General features: G+C 44.9%; 1 protein-coding gene across 2 annotated transcripts; it reads right to left on the bottom strand.

Moving 5' to 3' along the window:
• Positions 1-1,893: 1,893 nt before the first annotated feature.
• On the bottom strand, positions 1,894-20,240 carry LOC311105354 (protein transport protein Sec24B-like). 2 transcript variants are annotated; one of them, XM_084147481.1, is made up of 24 exons: positions 20,051-20,240; positions 18,632-19,261; positions 18,336-18,500; positions 16,047-16,169; positions 12,596-12,679; positions 12,247-12,410; positions 11,627-11,811; positions 11,246-11,348; positions 10,543-10,669; positions 10,324-10,433; positions 10,042-10,154; positions 9,409-9,527; positions 9,031-9,086; positions 8,554-8,760; positions 8,319-8,442; positions 7,548-7,706; positions 7,108-7,281; positions 6,759-6,869; positions 6,495-6,670; positions 5,856-5,993; positions 5,487-5,591; positions 4,489-4,581; positions 3,874-3,977; positions 1,894-2,891 (listed from the first exon to the last, which is right to left on the bottom strand). In XM_084147481.1, exons 1-24 carry the CDS (start codon positions 20,142-20,144, stop codon positions 2,777-2,779), a joined length of 3,579 nt encoding a protein of 1,192 aa, XP_084003607.1. In that variant the 5' UTR covers positions 20,145-20,240; the 3' UTR covers positions 1,894-2,776. The 2 variants fall into 2 exon arrangements, with proteins under 2 accessions (XP_084003607.1, XP_084003608.1); XM_084147482.1 differs by lacking the exon at positions 16,047-16,169.
• Positions 20,241-20,308: the final 68 nt, after the last annotated feature.

Here is a 20,308-nt window from a genome sequence, read left to right as displayed (position 1 = left end):
CAGAACATACCTTTCGTTGAAGCCAAGATTACACCCCAAAACTTCAAGCAGCATATCATTAGTAGATAGTCCTTACCACATGAGATAAGGGGCCTGTTTGCTTTAAGAAGACAGTGGAAGAAAGGAGGGAGAAAAGCATATCTTTAAACGGTTGTCTCAAATCAGATGTACGTTTCCAGTAGTAGCCACAACATGGACAGAAAGCTACTGTAGAAACCCCTCTTTTCTGGATATCAAGATGGGTAAATGTAGTCATGATGCAAGGCTGAATGGGGAAACTGTGACATCATGCCCAATGAAAATATCTAAGACATACTGTGGTGGTGACGGAAAAGGGGGTTGCTGGTGAGTGAAAGGGGGTGTTGAAGTGGGTGTGTCTAGGGGCCGTCCAGTCAAAATGGGTGTTTAAATATAGCTGGTCAACAGCAGTAGTTTGTTTGTTGTTGAGGGGCTCATGAATTGTGCTGTGACACCTCCCTGAGTAGGTGGAGTTGAAAAGTAAAGAAAATACCCTTTGACTTGATTAGCTTTTTCAAGGATTGTGTGTGTGCGCGCACTTGCAACACTGCAGGAAATTAACATTTGTGTTCTAATTGAATGGTCTAATAACTTTTTGATGTGTGAAACGCAACAAGTACTGTATGTTCTATGTAAAATGATTAGTGGCATTGGTGGTTTGTCTCAAAAGTAAATGAAAAAACTTTAGATGCAATGGAGAGAAAAATGTTCTTTCCAGTTGGACGTTGATAAAGAAACAGTATAACTTTGTTGTTATGGCTTACTAAAATAACAAGTTAACCATGTGGGAACCAGCGATGTTTGCAAATGGACCAGGAAGGCCCAAGGAGTCAGAGAGAGAGGCAGGACGGTTCATTTGTGTGTATATTTACAGTATATGTATCTTTAGTACATCTCAGGTATGTCCCCTTTTCGAGTTAGTCAACCTTGTCTTAGAAAATTCACAAATTAGAAAATTAGCTGTTTACTAGGAGACATATGGTGAGTAAAATGGCAGAATGTCTTCCAAAACATTGGGTCTAATTTCTGAGAACACAAAGGGATGGATGTTAATACCTTTTCAGGGATAAAGCTAAAGGATTCCTTTATAGTTTTATACTACTGAGTGTACGACAGTATACATAGCTGGTGAAATAAAGCAGGGAACTTAGTAACAGAAGTGCTTTTTAAAGCATGCAGTGAAGATAAAACTGATTATAGTCATTAGCGAAGTGGTTAATTCAATATGTAAAAGATCTTCTATTCCGATCCTTTTCATCTAGGAAACAGTCCATTCCATTTCCTTTAACCATTGTGGCTTTTCTCAGTTGCCTTATATGAACAAAAACTGCAATACGCCTCTAATTTGTCTGTGATCGGCGTCTTCGAGAAATCAGTAGGGAACGTAGATGTTCACTTACCAAAAGAAATGCAAAGTTCCTGCCAATCACTTCACCATAGTTGTGTCTCCCAAACCAAAGCAAAAAACAGTTTCTGTCACACGATACACAACGTAATATTCCCTACAAACCATGAAACAAACATTGATGAGCGCCCTCCACTGTAGCTTATACTACAGCAGACACATTCTGCAACACCTGAAGGGAATACTACAAAGCAGGATCAATGAGTTAGCCAGCTAACTTTGATAAACAACCAGAAATAACTAGATTTTCTGGTTCATTATGAAATATAAACTTAGATATGTGTTTTTGGTTATTGAGTCATTAGACCATGCCCATTTCAAGCTTATATTTCTAAAGAATAAAAAGTAATTTCAGAATATTTACGCAAGTTTAACTGGCTAACTCATTGATCCTGCTTTCTAGTATACCCCTCCACAAAATATGTGAATGTCCTACTGTTATATGAGGGGAAATAATAATCAAGCAGAATACCGTTTCATTTTATTTAATAAGCTGGTAAATTATAAATTATCGCACATAAAATATTATTTTCAATAGTTACAAAGTGGATAGCAACTTCTGGTAGCGGCTCAAAAAACAAGATGGGGGTAGTTTACAAAGGGTTCAGTTTCATCTGACGACACAGGATTTGAACAGCTGGGAGAGGAGTCGAGGTGCAGGGGCGGGGTATTCAACCACTGTTGACTAGCATCCTGTTAAGCAGAGGGTAGCCAATCACCCGACTACAAGCAGCAAACACAATGGTGACAGAGGTAGCTCCAGAACACACAGTGAAAACAAAGAGGGGGGATGCTGTACTCTTATGTTAATGAGTTTGAAAATATGTGGGAGGAAATGGGAGAAGGATGGGGAGGATGTATAACAATAAAAAAACTAAATGTGGATCATACCACAACATGCGGGGGCGTATCGGAGAAGGGTCAACTTAATCAGATGAGGAAGAAGTAGCATCCTTGGCTTTCCCTTGGGGAGAGATGCTACGTGGAGCTACGACAGCGCCTAAGAGACGATGGGAGAGAGGTTCAAGGGAGCGAGCTGGTTGAAGAAGCAGCTTGTTAAGAGCGCACCACTTGATCTGTGAGTCCAACGGCATATTCCTTCACTTCAACTCCGGAAGTCATCTTCACTTTGTCACTCTGATTTATCATTTTCTTTCCGGTCCTTCCACCTGCCTCCCCCGGTCATAGGCTGTGGTTGACCGTGGTTGACCGGAGCACTAGGGTGGGTGGGGTTGGGGTGGTTGTCTTGTCCCCTCTGTGGTAAGTCTGAGGGAACTTCCTGTTTACCATGTGCCACGTTCACTGTTTTTGTTTCTCTACACGAGGCCCAAGGGGCATTCTGCTCTGTGTGTTCTACTTAGACATCTGTTGCTGGATGTGGAGCAGAAACTCGTAGTAGGAGAAGGTTGATTCCGACCGGTCCTCTACCAAGTGCTGGAAAAAGCTGGTCTTAGCTGAAGCATCATCCCTACAGGGAGAAGTAATGAAATGAATAAGCATGTGAAATAAGAATGAGCGCATATAGTCTGAATACATTTACAGTCTATTGAAATTACTTTGATACTCTAAAAGGCCTCTTTGAATTTGTAAAACTTCCATTTGGTATGAAGAATTGTCCTATGGCCCGTAGATATTCATAGCAAACTGATCCTCACAGCAGCCTAATGTCATAGTCCAACAATGCACAAGCATGACGGTAGAACGAACTGAAACCCAAACAACGTTCACTATAGTGGGCCTTAATCGTAGCCATCCATCAATGACCCTCACAGTGGCTGCATGTTTTCCGTTGAACATGCCTTTCTTACCACCAGGGGGGCTCCCGAGTGGCGCAGCGGTCTAAGGCACTGCATCTCAGTGCTTGAGGCGTCACTACAGACCCCCTGGTTCGATTCCAGGCTGTATCACAACCGACCGTGATTGGGAGTCCCATAGGACGGCGCACAATTGGCCCAGCGTCATCCGGGTTTGGCCGGTGTAGGCCGTCATTGTAAATAAGAATTTGTTCTTAACTGACTTGCCTAGTTAAATAAAGTTAATAAAAATAAAAAACATCAGACATACACTGAGTGTACAAAACATTAAGAACACCTGCTCTTTCCATGACAGACTGACCAAGTGAATCCAGGTGAAAGCTTTGATCCCTTATTGATGTCACTTGTTAAATCCACTTCAAATCAGTGTAGATGAAGGGGAGGAGACAGGTTAAAGAATGAGTGTGTATGTGTGCCATTCAGAGAGTGAATGGGCAAGACAAAAATATTTAAGTGCCAGGCACACCGGTTTGAAAAGGGAGGGGGGTGCAACTCAATATTAGGAATGTGTTCCTAATGTTTTGTACACTCACTGTATGTGGTAACTGACGGCTTCCTACATGACACGGACCAAGGCACTCACTTTGCAACAAAAACACAAGCATCAATGGATCAGACCAGGGGCACTTGACTTACGTCACGACGTGAAGTGTTGAGCTGAAGGTTCTCGAGTCCTGCAGCCAGGCGAGGAGTGTGCGCAGTCGTTCAGACAGAGGGGTTTCCAGCTCAGGAATTTGGGTCTGGTATTCATAAGAGACAAAGAAAAAAAGATCCACAGTATTGTTTTTACTACTCAAGACTGTCTACACTGTGTGTGTGTGTGTAAAAAAAATTTACTAAAGAGAACTAGTGGTTGGTTTCAATGCCAGATCTCCACACGTCTGGTGTGTGTGTGGTTTAGTGAAATATGTACGTGTGGTTCGGAATGTGAAGCATGCCTGTGGTTTAGGGATGTGTTGGTCTTTTCCCAAAATATGGAATCAAAAAACACAAACAAAACCTTGACAATTGCTACTCGGCCTGTGTTGTAACACATCCATGTTGTGTGGTATGACATTATTTAGGTAGCCATGGCCATTCGTCAAAAAGGAGAACCAAACAAACAAATCTACTAAAAGTGAATGCCACCCTAGCTGAACTGACTAAGTACAGTACTATTTCATTGTGAAGCACCAGCTGGACACACAACAGAGTTATACACAGCAATACATATGTCACATTGTGTATAATGAATGTTTGTGCCTGACTAACCATGTTAGGTGGTATTGAAGCATGGTTTGGACAGCCCAGCACGTCCCGAATGAACATCTCATTACAGCATTTCCCAATCCACAAGTAAAACACCTGGAGAAGAGAACAGAAAGGAAGTCAATGTAGTGTACATTTCTACATGGGGCAGTAACAAGGGTCCTTGTTAAAATACATGATTCTTTCCATCATTCCCTTCCTTGAGGTAAACACTGATCTACACTGAGTGTGCAAACCATTATGAACATGGAAGTGATGCAGACAATTACATTGATGGAAGTTACAATATATCTGCAATATTAAAGCTGATCTACCCCCTAAAAGAGAGAGAAAAAAAAATATATATATATATATATATATATATATGAACAGCTGCTCTTTCCATGACATGGACTGACCAGGTGAATCCAGGTGAAAGTTAAAAAATATTTTTAAGCCTCGAGACAATTGAGACATGAATTGTGTGTGTGCCATTCAGAGGGTGAATGGGCAAGACAAAATATTTAAGTGTCTTTGAACAGGGTATTGTAGTAGGTGCCAGGCGCACAGGTTTGAGTGTGTCAAGAACTGCAACACTGCTGGGTTTTTCATGCTCGACAGTTTCCCATGTGTATCAAAAATGGTCCACCACCCAAAGGACATCCAGCCAACTTGACAACTGTGGGAAGCATTGGAGTCAACATGGGCCAGCATCCCTGTGGAATGCTTTTCGACACCTTGTAGAGTCCATGCCCCAACGAATTGAGGCTGTTCTGAGGGCAAAAGGGGGTACAACTCAATATTAGGGAAGGTGTTCCTAATGTTTTGTACACTCAGTGTATACGTGACTGAATATGTGAACGCAGAGTTACTACAAATATTGCCTTCATCTATCCAACCTTGTCAGATCTGTTATTATCGTGGAGGAACGGATGAAGGAGTGCATTGCTAAAGTCTTCAAACAGAGACAAGGTTAGTTTTTCAGGGACTTTGGTCATTTGACAGAGCATAGCAGGTCTTACGCTGCCACAGTCCATGAGGAAAGCGCCTTCTCTGGTCAGCTTCTCAGCCGTGAGGTGGAGCAGATGGGGCTGGGGCACTATGCAGTCGTTCAGGTGGAGTGCCCCCTGTGGACAGAAAAGGGTAAAGCAGTATCGTATTAGTATCCTTGTGACCCACAAGGTAAACAAAACCAATGTTTCCAGCTTGGAACCAGTCTAATGCTACAAATACATAAGAAATCAGTCTCGGTCCACCACTATGGAATCACTGTATTTAAGAACTGATCCAACAACTGTTTTCACTCATTTGCTATATAGCTCATAACACACCTGAGGTCAGTGGAGTGCTGATCTTGGATCAGTTGTTCAAAGCGTTGTGTGATCTCTCACCTGGTCTGACATTGTGTCCAGGCGGTAGAGGTCGGGGTGGACCATGCGCATGATCTGTTGCAGCGGCTGGCTCTTGAACTCACACATGGCGAAGACGCGCTCGTCTAGCTTCGTGCTGGTCCCTGTGCGCAGTGCTTTCTGTTAGGTGGAGAGGAAGATGAGGAGGAAGGGGAAAGAAGAGGAGAAGAGGAGGAGGAGCACAGATTCACGAGAAGGGATAGCATTGACAGCTTGAACGCTTCTAACTTAACTAGTGAAGGAGACATACAGTACATACAAAAGCTCTTCTGGCTAAAGGGGCTGTGCGGCAGGTAGCCTAGCGGTTAAAAGCGTTGGGCCAGCAACCGAAAGGTCACTGGTTCGAATCCCTGAGCCGACTAAGTGAAAAAGCTGTCGATGTGCCCTTGAGCAAGGCACTTAACCCTAATTGCTCCTGTAAGTCGCTCTGGATAAGACTGTCTGCTAAATGACTAAAATTTAAATTAGTATGTGTAAAGGCCCAGTGTGGGTTTATGGGTAGGAAAGTGTGAGTAGGGGGGTGGGTATATGTACACAAACCCAGGCTGTGTTAATGTGTCCAGTCCTGTCTGCAGGCCATGTGTTTGTTTGTGTTTGTGTGTGTGTAGCGCCCAGACAGACCTGTTTGAGTAGTGCCAGCACGTAGAGGGGGAAGAGACACAGGGCGGCAGGGGCGATGAGACCAGACTGCTGCAGATTAGAGACCGTGTTCTTGTACGCACTCAGGGAGTCCACCACCGCATTCACCAGGGCATCCCGGGCATCCGACAGGCTTGACGATATCGACCGGTCAATGGCTGTTCATAGAAATTCAAATAGAAATATATGAATAAATCAAATCGGGTCCCATGAACAAATGCAGTGTACGTGTATATATACACTCACCCATGTTGGCTAGGAGGCAGGTGATGGCCTGAACGTCTGCCCCGGCATATACATCACTCAGCTGGCTGACCACTGGAAGACACAGAGTATGGACCCTGATCCGCCTCTTCCCTAGGAGGATGGAGGGAGGGGGAGAGAAAGAATGAGAGATGAGGGTAGATTCATTCATCTTCGTTAGATTATATTAAAATAACTTTGTACTAGAACTAGGACTAATTATTCATTATGTATTTAAGTAAAAGGTGGAATGACTTCTCTACATTTCAAGAAAATATTTCCACAATAAATGAAACGGTGAGATGGTGTTTAAGAGATGACACTGTGTGTGTGTGTGTGTGTGTGTGTGTACCTTTGCTGGAGGTGTACAGCAGCGCAGCCTGGAAGCAGGCCAGTGAGGTGTCGGCCAGGCTGTCCTCTATAGACATCTGCACGGCGAAGCCCGAGTCTGGGTTGACGTTGGCCAGGGACAGCAGGTCCGTCGAGCGCACAAAGAAGTTCCCATGGAACGTGTGGATGGACAAGCCTGTCGACCAAGGAGACAGACATACTTAGAAATGATAACCGTTACATATATCTAGAAATTGTCATGAAATGTATACTGTTTGGTGAGTGACAACAGCACCTTTCAGAAAAAGAAAAAAAATTACTTTGACAATACAAAATGAAATATCTAGGAGTAGCTTACCCTTGCAAAATCATAACCATTTGAAGACAAAATGAACAAAATAGACCCTAGTCCAGTGTCTAGGGAGGCAGACTACACACTTGTCCAAAACCTTTGAGCCCTACCTTTGGTGCAGCGTATCCTCATGACAGCCTCGAAACCGATCTTCCTGGTGAGGTAGCGCTCCAGATCCTTCTGGAACTTGTCCAGCTGGGCCGGGTTGTGAACATGGTGCAACGAGGGATAGTAGAAGATACTACCCGCTGAGTACTTAGACACACACGCTGGACCGAGGAGAGAGAAATAGGATGCTGTATTTAGACTTAGGTTTACTCTAATGACTGATATATTATATTTTGCCAAATCCATTATCTTTAAGACGGCAGTCTCTTTCTCAACTTTTGTACTGTTTATTTGTATTTATTTTTACCCGAATTTCGTGATATCCAATTGGTAGTTACAGTCTTGTCCCATCGCTGTAACTCCCGTACGGAGAGCCATGCGTCCTTCCGAAACACGACCCTGCCAAGCCGCACTGCTTCTTGACACACTGCTCGCTTAACCCGGAAGCCAGCCGCACCAATGTGTCAGAGGAAACACTGTACAACTGGCGACCGTGTCAGCGTGCCTGAGCCCAAGAGCGTGATGGGACAAGGACATCCCGGCCGGCCAAACCCTCCTCTAACCCGGACGACGCTGGGCCAACTGTGCGTCTCCCTGTCGCGGCCGGCTGCGACACAGCCCGGGATCGAACCCGGATCTGTAGTGACGCCTCAAGCACTGCAGTGCCTTAGACCGCTGCGCCACTCCAGAGCAATCTTTCTCAACTTTTTAACATTTTCCTAAACAGTAACCTGTCTATTATATCATCTAAGGAATGGACGATCACGTCTTACCTATTGAGGCCAGGTCAGAGTACTGGGAGCTGAGGAGGAAGAGGTCCACTCCTATCTGCTGGCCAGAACAGTCCAGGGCCAGCTTCTTGTAGAAGTCTGTGGCTGGGCCCAGGTGTTGGACCCCCTGTCACAACATAACATGCAGAACACACTTCTTAAGACAACTGAACCTTACATTACAGAACCATATGGTCTGACAGTGTGTATATGTGTGTGTGCGACTCAGCACTCATACCTTGTTGCTGGACCTCTGGTTGGGGTCCTCCCGGGACTGCAGCAGGCCGGCGCCCAGCGTGGGTAGCTGGGTCTGGAACACGGAGACGCGGCCCCCCGTGGAGGACATGAGCTTGTAGGCAGCCTGCAGCGCTGGGCCCAGGGCACTGTGGGTCTCCCTGGTCTGGCTAAACATGCTGGGTAGGGAGGTCAACAGGACCCTCACCAGCTGGGAGGAGGAGGGGGGGGGGGGAGTGAGAGAGATCAGAGGGAGAGAAAGAGAGAGAGAGATCAGAGGGAGAGAAAGAGAGAGCAGTCAAAATTACTAAAGGTGCACACACACACCAGCATCAGAAGAAAACGGACTATCACACTTAAGCAACCACACAGGGTCAAAAACACACAAAGACTCTCACCCTCCAGTCAAGATTACCAGTGTCATCACAGGCTGGTTAACACAAATAGTTCCACACATTCTGAGTCAAATAAAAACCTTTACCGCTCTGCTTTCCTTCAGGTTCACCAGTAGACTGTCGTGGGTTGGAATGAAGATATCTACAAAAACAAAACGAAGACGGAATCATCACAGCTCACATTCAATGTCCTGGGATATTTCACTTGGAGCAATGCCAATATTCACCAGCAGAAGGATAAGTCATTACATCTCTACAGTACACACTATTTCTACCATTAGTGAATAAGTGACATGTCGGTTTGAGGGAGAAAAAAAAAAAGAGCTGTTTGGCAAGACAATGACATGTTGGCTAGAGCACAAACCGACTGGCACCCAGGCTGGGGATGTATAGGTAGTGGACCTGAAGGTGGATGAGGGGAGCTGACTGAAAGAACACACACAGAACACACACAGAACACACACCGTCGATGTCGGAGACTACCAGCATCTGGGGCTGTGAGAGGCTCTCGTGGAGGTTGTAGAACTGGATGGTGCTGTTGAAGGTGATGAAGCCCACTCGGGTGCGCGTGTCCCCGGGCATCCTGAGACACAGAACAGTCCCCCCTGGAGAGTTAGCCGCGGCATATAATAGCACTGTACAACGGAACAGGTCAGGAAATGGCAGAATACCTCTCTGGTTTGAGAGATACCAGATGTGTGTGAGTGTGTTCTGGTGAACTCTTTTCACATCAAAAAGTGGGATTATGGAGTTGAAGTTGACGTGACTGAGATTTTCCAGACATTGGAACCAGCAGTGAACCTTCGTCAGAGCTAGTTTTGAATAGTTACGACAAAGAACAGGATAATTTCCTGGGAAAAACAGGAAGGACAGTCCTGCTAAAGTATTTAATGTTTCTCTTTTATTTTTTCCTGGCAAGAAAGAAAACTGATACATCTTTCTTTACTTTATAGTTCAAGTATATACACTTCAGATGGTTTGCTCCCTGTTGAACTGTTCGATTAAAATCGTATTTGACCAAATCGTATTGTTCACCATGTGTATAAATGGTGACGGACTTAACTACTAAAGCAGAATGCAGGAGCGAAGCTACTCACTTGTCCAGGTTTTCCAGTAAGGTCTGACAGAAGACGTTCAGGTAGCCTGCATCCACCGCGTTGTGAGACACATCCAGCACAAACAGGTACACTGCAGGCTGAGGGGGCCGCAGCTGGGGACAACACCCATACACATACTTTACTCAAAACATTCAACCAGTTCACATCTGCAGACTGACAGTCTGATTTTGGAAATCACAGTATCTGATGGAGACCTGCCCTCTAGAGGATTGAGGGCAAACTGTTTCTGGATGAATGAACACTGATCTAAAAATCACTCACCATGTAATCTGAAGAGGCTATGAACTCCACGGTGGAGTTCTGCACCTCTGGCCTCTTGTGGGGCTCTCCATAGGAGCGGGTCACCGGATTGTACATGAACTCATCAGGAACTGTGAGGGGGAGAATATGTACATTCAAGTAATTTAGCAGATGCTATTTAACATCTATCATTTGGACAGTGCTGCCCTAAGTACACATATTTAATAGAGGGATCCGTACCATCGTTGACCCTAAAGCAGAGGTTGCATTTCCATCTCCTCTGGTCCAGGAAGGAGACAAAGGGGTTAATGTAGGTACGACAGGAGCGACATCTCACTATGGTGTTGGATGTGATCACTGGGAGTTGCTATGGATAGAGAGAAAGAAAGATTATGTGATGAAGATGACCGTTGATTTGTGGTTTGTTACTCAATAAGTTATTCATGAAAATGTGTTCTACATTTGATCGAACCTGCGTCTGCAATATGCATCTGTAGGAGTGGACTCCTTTCTGTAAAGCCCATATATCAACAGTCTGCTTTTTGTACTTTTAGCACCTTGCACTTGACACTTTCACTGAACCTAAAATCATGGCTTTTTGCACCTCCTCACCCTCCAGCTCATCCTGCCTTGCCTCCTGCTGTTCTGTTTCTGAACTCAGGTCAACAGGGTGTTATTTAGGGGCACTGAACACCACAGTCAATATAAATAACCACTGAAGTGTTTTATTCTAGGATATTCACTCAATTCCACAACAAAACATTTGTGCTATGTTCAATGTAGCGTTTCAATTCAATTGCCCTTCTAAGTTGGTACCTCCCTGAAATGTCAGTTGCTTACACCTATCCAATCCTCTCAGATCTACACCAGTACATATGAGTTAGGGGCTAGGGGATGTTTGTGGACAGGGCCCAGGTTGTATTAGGGTTGGGTGTCTTCTTACTGCGAGGTCTCTGAAGGGGTGCAGGAGCAGGCCCAGGGGCAGCCGGGCTTTATTCAGCAGGGCCTGGGTCTGGGGGATGTTGTTCAGGGTACACCTGAACGTGCTGTGGAGGGGAGAGAGAAGAGCGTTTAGCACAGCTTTGTCAGGCATGAGCTAATATGTTTCATTGAGTGAGAGGAGACTATGGAGGAACAATGCAGTGTGGAGATAGAGCAGAAGTACGTTTGATATCCACAAGGTTTCCAATTTGTGTTTTGCTTGAGTCTATCAATAAACTTGGGATCGCACTTGTCATTCCTAGTGTTTCGGTTTATGCTGCATATTGTCTGTTAGTGTTGTGTTCAGATACCAGATTATCCTCAAACTTCCCCTCCCCCTTACTCCGGGCTGCAGTTGGCCTTCTTGAGGTCAGCGTTGAGGTTGGGTTCAGGGGCATCCAGGGGCCGGTGGGGTAGAAGGTTCCTCTCCTGCAGCAGGTTCACGGGCCGCAGCGCCTCCACCTCCAGCTCTGGCACACCGCTCAGCCCCCCCAGGGCCGCAGACAGCTGGCACATGTTAGGGAAGGGCTGCATGGACAAACAGGAGGCAGTTAGTCAAACAGTCACTAGAGATCGGTAGATCATTACCACAAGGGTCAGGTGTGGGGAAGAGATGAACATGATAGAAAGGAACCGATGTCCACAACACTAATATGACCCCAGAGAAATGGATTGACATGCAGTGACTTAGTAGGCCAACTCCTTTTTACTTAGTAGGCCAACTCCTTTTTGACTTAGTAGGCCAACTCCTTTTTGACTTAGTAGGCCAACTCCTTTTTGACTTAGTAGGCCAACTCCTTTTTGACTTAGTAGGCCAACTCCTTTTGACTTAGTAGGCCAACTCCTTTTGACTTAGTAGGCCAACTCCTTTTCATGTATTTCATGAGGGACCATATTAGAATAAGGAATATATCTTCTCTTTTAGTCATACACAACCAGGTGGGTTGTACCAGAACAACTTACCTGTGACAAATGCTGGTAGCCAGTTTGGTTGTACCCGCCGTGGGAGGGAGAGGAGTCTGTCCTGGGGGACGGCCTCTGCTGATAGGCTGGCTGCATGCTGGGGTAGCCATAGCCAAAGGGCGGGGCCTGTTTGGTAATGTCGGCTGAGGGAGGAATGGAGGACTCTAGAAAAAGAGTGAGAAACATTAGGGTTGATTGTACCAATGGATAACTGCCTGCCCACTTAGTGCAATTGGGGATGTGGTTGAGCGGAGAGAAATGTGGCAGAAGAAACGTTCAATTGTGTCAAATGTTTCAAATGTCTCCTCAATGTAGCGCTGGATTTTTAAGAGCTGAGTACAGTATGTACCTGGGTAGCTGCCGCCTTCCAGGGAGTCGTAGCTGTTGGGCACCGGGGACACACTGCCGGTGGTAGTTGAGGAACTATCACCGCCTGAGGGCGGGGGAAAGGAAGAGGGCGGGGGAAAGGAAGACGGGGAGAGAAGGAAGAGATGGAGAGAAGGACGAGGGGGAGAAGGAAAAATATATATTACAACTCACATGCTGGCGGGATAAAAATGACATGAAAGATGGACGTTAGGCGTGTGTAAGCAGGGCAGGAGGAATGTGATGCTGCTGAAATAGGAAAATAGGAGGTGAAGCCATAGACAGGCAGCAGTCATCATCATCATCATCTCTCTAGGCTGTGTACATCCAGCCTTCCCTTCCAGATCTCTGGGAGAAGGCATTTTAAGTCTTGCAACCCACACCCACGCACTGGAAGCAGGTTCTGAACGAGTCGATTAATCCAATTGGGCAAAATGGAGGGCTGTGACACTGAACCAAGATAGCGCTGCCTCATTGGATGAGCTCCAATTATCCCAGGCAGCTAAATCTGCCTGCCACCCCAGTGGATTAAGTGCTCTAGATATTAAAGAACCTGGGCCTGGGGAAACATGTATTATGACTGACAACTGACAAGCCCTCCTCACACATCTGAATTCAGATAATTAGACATATTATAATGATACAAAAAAATCTAAAGAAGTAGGCCTAAACAAAACGATGGCCAAGCAATGGAGAGCGACTGAATGATGAGTGGCCAGCTTTGCAGGGAATAAGAAACCACCCGAGAAGAACTAGGACAAACAAAGAGAAACATCTGTGACAAAAAATGTGTGTGAAAATGACAGAGGGCGTTTAGAGTGCAAGGGCAGAGGGTAAAGAGTTACACACTTTCCCCACTTAAATTAGCCAAGGTGCTAATGAGTGTTAGCTACTAGTGCTGACATGCCGCAGCTCAATACCCTTTTCCCATTGGAGACCAGAGAGCAGCAGAGAGCCTGCTGGCCCGTGGTAACAGGGGACCTGCTATATATAAAAAGCTGTTAACCTCTAGACAATAACACTACCCAAGGGTGGGACGCACCAGCACCCCTGGGACACTCATCAACACCTTGTCATTGAAACACTGCATGTATGCTGATAACAAAATGTGAAATGTAGTATGAATAATATCATTATCAATCAGGATAGCATAACTATGGAAGTGGCTAAGATTTCAGGTTCCAAACAAAGTGTAGGCTATTGACTGGCCCAGATAGGGATCTATCGAAAATTATGTTAAATTACACTACCAGTCAACAGTTTGGATACACCTACTCATTCAAGGGTTTTTCTTAATTTTTTACAATTTTCTACATTGTATAATAATAGTGAAGACATCAAAACTATGAAATAACACATATGGAATCATGTAGTAACCAAAAATGTGTTAAACAAATCAAAATATGTTATATTTGAGATTCTTCAAAGTAGCCACTCTGCCTTGATGACAGCTTTGCACACTCTTGGCATTCTCACATATGCTGAGCACTTGTTGGCTGCTTTTCCTTCACTCTGTGGTCCAACTCATCCCAAACCATCTCAATTGGGTTGAGGTCGGGTGATTATGGAGGACAGGTAATCTGATGCAGCACTCCATCACTCTCCTTCTTGGTCAAAAAACCCTTACACAGCCTGGAGGTGTGTTTTGGGTCATTGTCCTGTTGAAAAACAAATGATAGTCCCACTAAGTGCAAACCAGATGGGATGGTGTATCGCTGCAGAATGCTGTGGTAGTAATGCTGGTTAAGTGTGCCTTGAATTCTAAATAAATCACTGACAGTGTCACCAGCAAAGCACACCCACATCACCTCCTCCATGCTTCACGGTGGGAACCACACATGCGGAGATCATCCGTTCACCTACTCCGTGTCTCACAAAGACACGGCGGTTGGAACCAAAAATCTCAAATTTGGCCTCATCAGACTAAAGGACAGATTTCCACCAATCTAATGTCCATTGCTCGTTTTTCTTGGCCCAAGCAAGTCTCTTCTTCATATTGGTGTCCTTTAGTAGTGGTTTCTTTGCAGCAATTCGACCATGAAGGCCAGTCTCCTCTGAACAGTTGATGTTGAGATATGTCTGTTACTTGAACTCTGTGAAGCATTTACTCTTCCTTTCCTCTGGCGGTCCTCATGAGAGCCAGTTTCATCATAGCGCTTTATGGTTTTTGCGACTGCAGTTGAAGAAACTTTAAAAGTTCTTGAAATGTTCTGGATTGACAGACCTTCATGTCTTAAAGTAATGATGGACTGTCGTTTCTCTTTGCTTATTTGAGCTGTTCTTGCCAGAATATGGACTTGGTCTTTTACCAAATAGGGCTATCTTCTGTATACCACCCGTACCTTGTCACAACACAACTGATTGGCTCAAACGCATTAAATTCCACAAATTAACTTTTAACAAGGCACACCTGTTAATTGAAATGCATTCCAGGTGACTACCTCATGAAGATGGTTGAGAGAATTGCCAAGAGTGTGCAAAGCTGTCATCAAGGCAAAGGGTGGCTACTTTGAAGAATCTCAAATATAAAATATATTTTGATTTGTTTAACACTTTTTTGGTTACTACATGATTCCATATGTGTTATTTCATAGTTTATAGGTCTTCACTATTATTCTACAATGTAGAAAATAGTAAAAATATGAGTAGGTGTGTCCAAACTTTTGACTGGTCCTGTATGTCTGCTCTAAACATTTATTTTGCTTATCTAAATGCAAAACCAATCATGCAAAAATCTATTTTTTTTCAGGAGGATATAATTTTGAAATTCCAATGGGAAGAAATCAGAAGCTTTTTATTCAAACCAGTTGGATCACTGCCTGTAATTGAAATGCAGACAAGACATTCCCAAATGGTTAGTTGGTGAGAGCTGAGAGGAAAACTAAGGACATGAATGGCACAAGAACGAGTGCGTAGCCTGCATGTCAAGAAGACTAACATATTCTAAAACAGCTAATTTACTCTCAAACACTACACCCTACTCACATTTTTTAACTGATGGTTTCGAATTAGGCTTAATAAAGGCTTATCCTAACTTGATCAAGAAGAGGTTAACTGATCAGATGCTTCACACCATTCTGACTGACATGCTTCAGTGATTTTAGTTACAACGAGCTCACATCACTAACATCAAATATTTATTGGGAACACTGATAATGTTGGGAGAAGATATGGCGTAGATGTTGAATACGTGGAGGCCGTCAGATGGGCAGCAGAGAAAGATGGATCTGCAAGTTGGGGGCAGGCAAGCTGCTAGAGATGGTCAGAGGTGGCTTTGAGACATGAGTATGAATGCAAAGTGCCTGGGGTTGAAAGGAAAGTAAGTGCAGCATGGGTTGATGTGAGGGTCGGGTTCGTTGGGTGGTTATTGGAGTTAGGTTGAGATGATGGGCGGGCGGGTGGGGGAGGGATGGGAATAAAAGCTATAAGCAGACCTGCTTCCTCATCCTCCTCCTCCTCATCAACATCCTCATCGGAACTGGATGACAAGGGGGCAGCGTTGGTAGAGGCGTTGGCAGAGCTAGCTCCACTATTGCCTACATATCCGTAGTGCACGCCTGTAGAGGGGTGGGAGAGGGTACAAAACAGAAGAACCGTCAACTATGTGGAGGGGACGAGGATGGAGCCAGAGGACTGGGAGTCTAAGAAATCTGTGTCTGTGTGGTGAGGATGCTTGCGATTCGCCTGTCAAAACATCACTTCTCACTAGCTTCTACCAAATTGAGACAAAAAAAAGAAAATGGTAGGATTGTAGCTATTGAGAAGAGAAAACAGAGAGCGAGACAGGACAGCAACAAAATTCACTTAGTTAGACTAAGCCTAGAAGAAGTGAGTTTGAATGATGAAATACAGATCCCTTCATCAATCATTTAATGAAGGTCCTCAAGGTGAGGACGGAGAACCACATAAATGTAAAAATGCAGGAACTAGGGCAGGTAAAATTACCGTATAACTGACGGTTATGGATGAAGACCGTCATGAAAATAAAGTAACAGTCATAACTGTAAAAAAAATAAAAATTATATATATATATATATATATATATATAGAGTGAGGGAAAAAAGTATTTGATCCCCTGCTGATTTTGTACGTTTGCCCACTGACATAGACATGATCAGTATATAATTTTAATGGTAGGTTTATTTGAACAGTGAGAGACAGAATAACAACAAAAAAATCCATCAAAACGCATGTAAAAAATGTTATAAATTGATTTACATTTTAAATGAGGGAAATAAGTATTTGACCCCTCTGCAAAACATGACTTAGTACTTGGTGGCAAAACCCACCAGGTTGGCCACCAGGTTTGCACACATCTCAGGAGGGATTTTGTCCCACTCCTCTTTGCAGATCTTCTCCAAGTCATTAAGGTTTCGAGCCTGACGTTTGGCAACTCGAACCTTCAGCTCCCTCCACAGATTTTCTATGGGATTAAGGTCTGGAGACTGGCTAGGCCACTCCAGGACCTTAATGTGCTTCTTCTTAAGCCACTCCTTTGTTGCCTTGGCCGTGTGTTTTGGGTCATTGTCATGCTGAAATACCCATCCACGACCCATTTTCAATGCCCTGGCTGAGGGAAGGAGGTTCTCACCCAAGATTTGACGGTACATGGCCCCGTCCATCGTCCCTTTGATGCGGTGAAGTTGTCCTGTCCCCTTAGCAGAAAAACACCCCGAAAGCATAATGTTTCCACCTCCATGTTTGACGGTGGGGATGGTGTTCTTGGGGTCATAGGCAGCATTCCTCCTCCTCCAAACACGGCGAGTTGAGTTGATGCCAAAGAGCTCCATTTTGGTCTCATCTGACCACAACACTTTCACCCAGTTCTCCTCTGAATCATTCAGATGTTCATTGGCAAACTTCAGACGGCCCTGTATATGTGCTTTCTTGAGCAGGGGGACCTTGCGGACGCTGCAGGATTTCAGTCCTTCACAGCGTAGTGTGTTACCATTGTTTTCTTGGTGACTATGGTCGAGGGAGATTGACAGTTATTTTGTGTTTCTTCCATTTGCGAATAATCGCACCAACTGTTGTCACCTTCTCACGAAGCTGCTTGGCGATGGTCTTGTAGCCCATTCCAGCCTTGTGGAGGTCTACAATCTTGTCCCTGACATCCTTGGAGAGCTCCTTGGTCTTGGCCATGGTGGAGAGTTTGGAATCTGATTGATTGATTGCTTCTGTGGACAGGTGTCTTTTATACAGGTAACAAAATGAGATTAGGAGCACTCTCTTTAAGAGTGTGCTCCTAATCTCAGCTCGTTACCTGTATAAAAGACACCTGGGAGCCAGAAATCTTTCTGATTGAGAGGGGGTCAAATACTTATTTCCCTCATAAAAATGCAAATCAATTTATAACATTTTTGACATGCGTTTTTCTGGATTTTTTTGTTGTTATTCTGTCTCTCACTGTTCAAATAAACCTACCATTAAAATTATAGACTGATCATTTCTTTGTCGGTGGGCAAACGTACAAAATCAGCAGGGGATCAAATACTTTTTTCCCTCACTGTATATATATATATATAGAAAAAAGATTAAACGGAGACTGTGGTCATTTACCATCATCCAAAATTCCATGACTGTCAAAGCCCTGGCAGGATCCTCTTAAGCAGACATGGGCATGCCTTTGAGGACTTTCAATGCTGATGACCAAATACAGAGCTACGGCAGAGATATGGAGGCTAATTCAAAAGTTTAAAAGCCTCTCTTCTCTCCTCATTTACCTTGCTGATGCCCCGGGGAGGAATGGACTGAAGTAGAAGGGGCTCCTGAAGGTGGTCTGTCTCTGTCAGCACCCCCGGTGTTGTGTGTGACTCCTCCTCCGTAGTGGTCATGTGCTATGGCTGCCTGGTGGCTTTGGTCATAGTGCTGGAGGACTGAGGCTTGGACTGGGGAGAAGATGACAATTAAGGCAGAGGCAAGTATATCAAATATTGTCATCACATAAATTTAAAAGTAAAGGGGACTCAAAATCGATTATGTATGGACAATCACAACAGTGCAGAGGAGTCGACTGTACCTGCATTAACCTGGCCATTGACTGTGGCTGGTTGGCCGGGTGGAGCCATGCTATACCCAGAGGGAACCACTGCAGTAGATGCTAGGTGACTGGTGCCATTTCCTGGGGGACACTGGTGGAGGGGGGCGCCTATCTGGTTGGAAACGGCTCCTGGGCCGGTGGGAGCCTGGGAGGAACACAATGTGCCGTACTGACTGCTTCCCGGTGCAGAGGGGTACGAGATAATGGGGTACAGGGGAGCGCCTGGGCAGCTGGGGGTCGTGGGGTACTGCTGCTGTCCATAGTAGGCCCCATGCGGTGCGTAGGGGGTTGGTTGTTGGAATGGAGGTGCATGTTGGGGGTTTGGAGGGGCAGCTGAGGTGGGAAGGGTGGTAGGGGTGCCATAGGGCTGAGGAGGAGGATAGGAGCCTTGGGTTGCTCCGAATGCAGAGGGGGCTACAGTAGGTGCAGCCGTGGGCTGCTGGTGGCTGTTGTGGTGGTAGTAAGCACTGTGGTCATTGTTCATAATGGGAGATTTGTTGGGGGCAGGGGCACAGTGTCCTGAAATGGTTGGGTAGCCCTGCTGTTGAGGCCCGGCGTCATAGTACCCCGTCGAAGGATATGTGGATGGGTAGGTCTGTCCTACTGGACCTGTAGAGAATGACAGTTGAGGTTAGCAAAACCAGGATTAATGTTAGAATAAAAAAGGAGTTTGCAGACAATTTAGATATTGTTGATGCATATTTTTGCCAAGGATTGGTGATCATCAATGTGTAATCTACCATTATCAAAAGTATTACCTACCTACATACTAAATATTCTATAGAAGGGATCAAACATGTCAATGTCAGCTAAGCAGTTACTGACTTATTCAAACCAACAGTAAAATAATTTCGCTAGCTAGCTGCCGGTGTATTGTCCTACCAGTAATGACATATGTCAATACCCTCGCTAGCTAGCCTAAAGATTCCTCCCCTCAATGGACCCTGGCTGCGTTAGTACAATAAGCAAAGATATATAATTGCTGGCAACATCCATTTGTGAACATAACCAATATTACCACAAATAATACATCAGTGATGTGGTCGTTCAAGATAGCTTGCTAACTAACTAGCTGGTTAGTTGCTTGAATTGATGTTAGGTAACGTTAGCTAGAAAGTTTAGCTTTCTCTTTGACGTTAGCTAGCAAGCTAGCTACAGTAGCTGGCTAACGGTTTGCTAGCTGTTTCTAGCTAACGTTACTGCTAGTTAAACGGACAATTGTCCGTTTTTTAGTAGCTAATACCGTTATAGCTTACGTAAGTTAGTTAGCTAAGCTAATTACAAGACGCAATATGTAGCCAAGCAACACCCATTCACACAGCCACATTAGCTAGCTATTTCAACCACACTGGTACTGGCTAGTTTAGCTAACGGCCGTATCTCCACGGCCTGTTTTACCATTCTGATAGGGGGGTGCTGCTCCACCATTCGGCGTAGAGTTCATGCTGTAACCGACAGGGGTGTTCAGGTTCGTAAAACCCGGCGCAGACATCTCTTGGTCCCACTGTCCTTTATCAACACGAATGCACAGGGTGACAAAGACACATGAAAGGTTGTCACCAAGGCAATATTTCCGTTAGCTAGCTAGGTGTTGGCTGAGGATTTTGTGTGCCCCCTACTCCGATGGCTGTCTAGCAAAGACGATGAGGTTCATCC

This window comes from Coregonus lavaretus (genome assembly GCF_964263955.1).
Source record: "Coregonus lavaretus genome assembly, chromosome: 29".
NCBI lineage: Eukaryota > Metazoa > Chordata > Actinopteri > Salmoniformes > Salmonidae > Coregonus > Coregonus lavaretus.
Note: the sequence above shows the minus strand (reverse complement) of the source record. Positions and strands in the feature narration are given on the sequence as shown.

Bases quoted from the DNA above. Each gene is read 5' to 3' on its own strand.
- LOC311105354 (XM_084147481.1), bottom strand. From the start codon at position 20,144: ATGTCTGCGCCGGGTTTTACGAACCTGAACACCCCTGTCGGTTACAGC. The intron at 8,443-8,553 runs GTATGAGTGCTG...ATGTTGTGACAG, and splicing joins ACCAGAGGTCCAGCAACAAG to GGGGTCCAACACCTGGGCCC. The intron at 7,282-7,547 runs GTAGGGCTCAAA...CTTGGTCGACAG, and splicing joins GAGGATACGCTGCACCAAAG to GCTTGTCCATCCACACGTTC.